Source organism: Perca fluviatilis, chromosome 18 (assembly GCF_010015445.1).
Source record: "Perca fluviatilis chromosome 18, GENO_Pfluv_1.0, whole genome shotgun sequence".
NCBI classification, from domain to species: domain Eukaryota; kingdom Metazoa; phylum Chordata; class Actinopteri; order Perciformes; family Percidae; genus Perca; species Perca fluviatilis.
The window spans coordinates 34,183,915-34,190,428 of NC_053129.1; the positions used below are offsets into that span (position 1 = coordinate 34,183,915).

The 6,514-nt window shown below is 39.3% G+C and overlaps 1 protein-coding gene across 1 annotated transcript; it reads left to right on the forward strand.

The window, feature by feature from the left end:
• The first annotated feature begins 274 nt into the window (after positions 1–274).
• LOC120546449 (interferon-induced protein 44-like) lies at positions 275–3,641 on the forward strand. Its single transcript, XM_039781378.1, has 5 exons — positions 275–301; positions 2,455–2,598; positions 2,727–2,898; positions 3,111–3,211; positions 3,525–3,641. The coding sequence occupies exons 1-5, from the start codon at positions 275–277 to the stop codon at positions 3,639–3,641; spliced, it is 561 nt and encodes a 186-aa protein (XP_039637312.1).
• Positions 3,642–6,514: the final 2,873 nt, after the last annotated feature.

Sequence of the window (6,514 nt, forward strand, 5' to 3'; positions counted from 1 at the left end):
AGAAGTGAGATGTCTCACTCTGTAGCTATAACAGAGAGCTCAACACACAGGGGGAAAAGAGGAGCTGCAGCAATGTGCAGTACAACAAAAATATGTTTGTTTTTTTGAAAAATTAAACCATGTACACCTATTCTGGTACAACCTCTAAATACAATTATGAACCTGAAAATGAGCATAATATAACTACTTTAACATGACATAATATTGTTAATATTTTTTAATGTATTTAAACTTACAGTAGGTAAGTTCTGCCTCTAGGAGTTGCTCTATCAAAATGATCACTATAGTGCATAAGGGTGAGGTAGGTATGATAGGCTCTATTCATCATAAAGTAATATACTAATATCAATTTACCAATAAATGTATCAGTCAATATATTGTGCATCCTGAGTAATTTACATTTGTTGTCTGTGTTTTTGTTAAAGTCTAACATACTGTAATGTATCTTTTCTTTCCTGAGCAGAGACAACCAGAGTGATCTACAGTATGTAAAGAACTATAAACCTCAGACTGACGGCCAGCAGCTCAGGATTCTTCTTCATGGACCAGTTGGAGCTGGAAAGTCCAGTTTCATCAGTTCTGTCCAAAGTGTCTTACAAGGCACAATGTGCACATAAGCTTTGGCAGACAACACCTCTTGCAGCTGTTTCACCAAAAAGGTATTAAAAACTTTTGATTGTATTGATAGACAAAACAAATTAATTATGGCATATAAAACATTGCAATAGTAAGATGTTTAATCAAAATTATCAGGGGTCCGAGCCCAAGGAGGCAGGGATCCATGCTTGCAAGGCAAAAAAAGTTTCACTACAGCCTAAACTGTGCACGCTGGGGTGATGCCATTTTCAACACTGGTCTAGAACTAAAATAAACTATGTTTAGAGGGGGGAATAAAACCGTGAATAAGAGATCATAGCACCATACAACTATTATTCAGGAAGATACTGTATGTTTCTGAAAAAGCTACTAGTTTAAGGCCCACAGTTGACAAGAAGTCTGACTGCTGCTCCACTGACTTCCCGTTTGTTAAACTGAACATTTTAGACTTTTATCAAAGCACAAAAACAGACACACACAAACAAAAAAACAGCTAACACGCAGGAATTTAGGAAGAGCTGTCAATCTGCTATCAAGTTAGTGCAACTAAAACTGCTTATGCCCCTCAATCAGAAAGAAAGACAAACCAGATTTGACTGTTGATAGCAAACCACAAACTGTTGATAGTAAACCACGGTCAATATATACTTGCATAATTCATACATCCATCCTACACCCCTACCTCCTACCAAAACTAAAGGGGTATAAGAACTTAATCTTAATGAAACAATAAATGACCAGTGCTGTTTCTCTTAAACATTTTGTCAGATTTGTCAATCCATTTTCAGCTCCAGTTCCTAAGGTCCGAATCTCCAAATTTGTGATTTGAATGCAAAGCAGACTAACCACATTCATCCCAGTCTAATGGCAGGTCGTGAAATGGTTACGTTATTGAATCTATTGATTCAATAACGTAACCAAACCAATCAAGGCAACGGTACAATATCCAATATGCAGAAGATGGGGTCAGAAATACCGGCAATAAAACAGGAAACACTGGAAACAAACACTAGGACACACTGGAAAGTGAAACACACAAGGAATAACAACATCATGGCAGGGAACAGTGAAACAAGGGGGTATATATACATGGGTGATGGGAAGACAACTACATACACAGGTGAATCACATTAGGATGGGGACAGTCAATCATAAAATGCAGGAAACAAACAAAGACAGGAAGACAAGTGACCAGGGATGTAACCAAACAGTAGATTACAAAATACAACAGGAAGTCCATGAAAACAAACAGAAAACATGAAAACAACTAAAACACAGAAACTTGACACAGGGACTAGAATTTAATTTCCCCGTTGTTGCGTCCACCAGAACAGCCCAGTGTCTGGCAGTTCATGAAATGGTAACGTTCGAAAATCGGGACCTGTACACGAAATAAACGAGAAAATCGTGACCTGTACACGAAATAAAGGAGAAAATCGTGACCTGTACACGAATCACTAAATCAAAATAACATGACTATTTTACAAACTTGCGTGAGACCAAGGTTGCCACATTTTGTGATCATAAATATGGAATTCCTGCATAAATGTCACAGACTATTAAATCTGTCTGCTAAATGCTGATTGTAAACTGTAAAAAAAGCAATCTTTATATGTGATATACTGTATGTAGCTATATGTAACCAAGATTAAACTGTTCAATGACAGACAAAATTATCAGAATTAATCTATAGAATGAAATGGAACTAAACTCAATTAATGATTCCAAAACTGCAAGAAAAAAAGCAAACTACCGGTATATAATACAGTTAACTATATGGTAGCTGGGTATTGATGTGTTGATTTTTGCTCAAAATGATCATAATAATTGTGCTAACTCTTCATATATTCTTTATAGTACACAACCTACAAGGTTCAAAAAGACCCACATACCTTATACCCTTTTGTCTTTAATGACATCATGGGCCTGGCCACGGATAAAGGTGTCTCAGTGGACGACGTCAAACTGGCTCTGAAGGGACACATGAAGGAAGATTATGAGGTACAGTTGCTCCAGAAATATCTTCCACAAATTTAGTGAATGGGATTATTTTAAATTATATTAAATTATTTGTTTATAGGCTACATGGTACAACCGTTCTTTAACATGGACTTACATTTCTTTTGCAGTTTAATCCTGAATCAACATTGTCAGAGGATAATCCATTCTACAACAACTGTCCAACTACCAATGACAAAGTGCATGTTCTGGTTTGTGTCATTGATGCCAACACAATAACTTGCATGACTGAACAAATTTTGAAAAAGATTCGCGACATCAGGACTGAAGCCAATAAACTGAGTGAGAGCAGAAATATGTTTATTCTTCACTACTTAAAGTGATGGTTTGAGTAATTTCAGCCTAAGGTCCTTTGCACCATGACCTTGAGCCAAACAATCCAAGAAAAACATTTTCCTGTAACTTTGTTTATAGTTTCTGTAATCCCAGAACAGCAGATGTGGTCTGTCTGTATTTGTGTCAGTTACAGGACTAGTTTTGTGTTCTTCTGGCAGATATTCCTCAAGTGGCCATTTTCACCAAGATTGATGCGGTTTGTCCTGAAATCAAAGAAGATGTCAAGAATGTCTACAAGGTCAAGTCCCTGAAGGATAAGGTATGTTTCATTAGTAGTATTACTAATTTTTTATAGAATCACAGTTGAAAATTGAGTTATACGGTAATACAATTTTTAATATGAGCACAGTAGTTTGGAAAATATTGGTAAAAAAAGCTTTAGAGAGAAGTTCAAATCCTTTTTTTCCAATATCTGCACAAAGTTATTTTTGATGGTCATTATTATTGCTGGTCTACTTATCTGCTTAATAAGGTCATTATCTGTCCAATTGATCGTTATCAGTACAGTGAAAAAAACAAAAGCCTCAATAGTTCAAAGGTCTGAGATGTAATTTGTTTGTTTTTAAACATAGATGGAGAAGTTCAGTGTAGATGTGGGAATTCCAATTAAGAGCATCTTCCCTGTGAAGAACTACCATAATGAAATCAACCTCAACACTGACATTGACTCACTGATCCTGAGCGCCTGATTAACATCATCAACTTCGGAAATGATTGCATCTTCCACAAGAGTCCAAACAATGAAATTTGGAGGTCAATAAACTGGGGGTGAGTGTGTCTCTCTTTATCTGTCTTATCTTTTTTACCAAAGACTGTTCTCGAATTACTAATGCAAGCTCGCTGAATACAACTAATCAAGAATTTTTGTGCAAAAATTAATAATTTCTGCTCTCACCTGATCAAATCAGGCATGTTCTTGAATTACTTATTTAATTATTTGTGCCACAATTTAAAGTGCTCATATTATGCTTTTTTTGGCTTTTTTCCTTTTCCTTTATTGTGTTATATATATTTTTGTGCATGTTATAGGTTTACAAAGTGAAAAAGCCCAAAGTCCACCCAAAGGGACTTACCATCTCCAACAGAAAAACAGTGTTCACCAACTGCTCCAAACAGCTCTATTGTAGTCCAGCCTTTACACACGTTATAATGCTCGCCTAGCTGCTAGCGTGACACACCCTCATACTCTGCTTCTGACTGGCTAGTAGTCCTTACCTAGGTACTGTCAGGGCACGCCTTCATACTCTGCTTCTGACTGGCTAGTAGTCCTTACCTAGGTACTGTCAGGGCACGCCTTCATACTCTGCTTCTGACTGGCTAGTAGTCCGTACCTAGGTACTGTCAGGGCACGCCCTCATACTCTGCTTCTGACTGGCTAGTAGTCCTTACCTAGGTACTGTCAGGGCACGCTCTCATACTCTGCTTCTGACTGGCTAGTAGTCCTTACCTAGGTACTGTCAGGGCACGCCCTCATACTCTGCTTCTGACTGGCTAGTAGTCCTCACCTAGGTACTGTCAGGGCACGCCCTCATACTCTGCTTCTGACTGGCTAGTAGTCCTTACCTAGGTACTGTCAGGGCACGCCCTCATACTCTGCTTCTGACTGGCTAGTAGTTCTTACTGAGATGCCTCAATCTGTAGCTAAAACAGAGAGCTCAACACACAGGGTGAAAAGAGGAGCTGCAGCAATGTGCACTACAACAAAAATATGGTGTTTTTTGAAAATTAAACCATGTAAACCTATCCTGCATAAGGGTGAGGTAGGTATTATAGGCTCTATTCATCATAAAGTAATATACTAATATAAATTTTCCAATAAATGTATCAGTCAATATATCGTGCATCCTGAGTAATTTACATTTGTTGTCTGTGTTTTGGTAAAGTCTAACATACTGTGATGTATGTTTCCTTTCCTGAGCAGAGACGAACAGAGACAGAGTGATCTGCAGCAGGTAAAGGACTATGAACCTCAGACTGACGGCCAGCAGCTCAGGATTCTTCTTCATGGACCAGTTGGAGCTGGAAAGTCCAGTTTCATCAACTCTGTCCACAGTGTCGTAAAAGAGAGAATGTACAGACAGGCTTTGGTGGACAACACCTTTCGTGGCTGTTACACCAGAAAGGTATTAACAACTTTTGATTTTATTGATAGACAAAAACAAATTAATCATGCAACCTAGTCTCACAGAATTCTGTGAAATGAACACTGCCACGTAACTCAAAATCTGTGGAAGTTTCATGGAATCACCGAAAATTCTGTGATGGGCCCACGGAAGCGATGCCTATGTAAGTCAAGGACAGGCATCATCCGTGGTCTACGCACAGATTGCCTGGCTGCAGCAGAGAAGCTGTATAGCTTTGCTATTATTGGTATTTTTAACCTCTGTTTTAATCAACATTTCATTACCAGATCTTATCATGGGTTATATGTATTTCTTGTATATGTTATTATTTCAGTCTATTTCGGCCAGGGAAGCTGGATTGCTTTGTTGTTTATTGATCTTTTTAAAACTATAATGCTACATCTATCAACATATATTTAGATGTTATCATAGTATGCATTTCTTTATTTTAATAATATTATTTCGGTCTTATTACCGGTGAAATATTACAGTAGGCCTATGCTGTAACACAGAACACTATACGATATGATCCGAGCTGGGCAAAGCTGATATTCCACAATGCAATGCGAGCATTCATATCAGAGAATGGGACAGCGATCAACAGGTCTTTAACGACAGTAAGCGCTTCAATGTACATATATAATCAGTGGTTTTGTCACCAGCTACAACACGTTGCTCTGTTCCTAAGGGACCGTTCAATAATTATGGAATGGACCACCGGAGGAAACACAGGGAAGAGGTCATGTCTTTTTATTCTTTGTTGAGGGGGGGGTCACACAATGTTTTTTAGTTTAGGAGGGGGGGCACCAAATTTTTTATTCATGAAAACAGCTACATTTCAAAGTGGCTTGTTTGGTGCATATTTTTCCATGTAGCTCTCAGTCTCGGCCCCCCATTGCTAGAGAACATATGAGTTTGTGACTGAAGGAGGCTCCGCTGTCTGCGCGCTGACGCACGGCACAGGTGCGCACCCACCAAGCAAAACACATTTGTCTTTTTGAGACTCTGCAGTCCTCCTGAGTGAAGCTGTCATGGAGAAATCGAAAAACTTCTGAATTGACGTCCCTGCTTGCTGGCAGACCAACTTTGTGAGCGGGACCTCTCTCCTGGTCTGAGCAGAGACAGCCCTGCAGGTAGCCCGTTATCCTGCCACCACGCAGACACTACGTCGCACAACCTCAAGGAATAATCCACAAACCTGGTGTCCTAAATCTTCCGCATGCAGGTCTTGCTTGAATTCTCAGGCGCATGTATCATGCCCCTATGTTACCCATTATCCACGTTGGGTGGACGGCACCCCCTTGTTTGCATACATCGGTTTCACACAACTTACATAGACCTACCCAGAGCACCTACAAGGCGGCTGCCATGGTGGGATCTCTTATCCCTGGAGCACTGGTTCCGTTGAGATGCCACGACTACCAGATTACAGTAGTAGG

What these genes read in the sequence shown, in the direction of transcription:
- LOC120546449 (XM_039781378.1), top strand. Translation starts at nt 275, where the DNA reads ATGATCACTATAGTGCATAAGGGTGAG. An exon ending in GACTGAAGCCAATAAACTGA is followed by an intron (nt 2,899 to 3,110) that starts GTGAGAGCAGAA and finishes TTCTTCTGGCAG; the next exon opens with ATATTCCTCAAGTGGCCATT. An exon ending in TCAAGTCCCTGAAGGATAAG is followed by an intron (nt 3,212 to 3,524) that starts GTATGTTTCATT and finishes TTTTAAACATAG; the next exon opens with ATGGAGAAGTTCAGTGTAGA.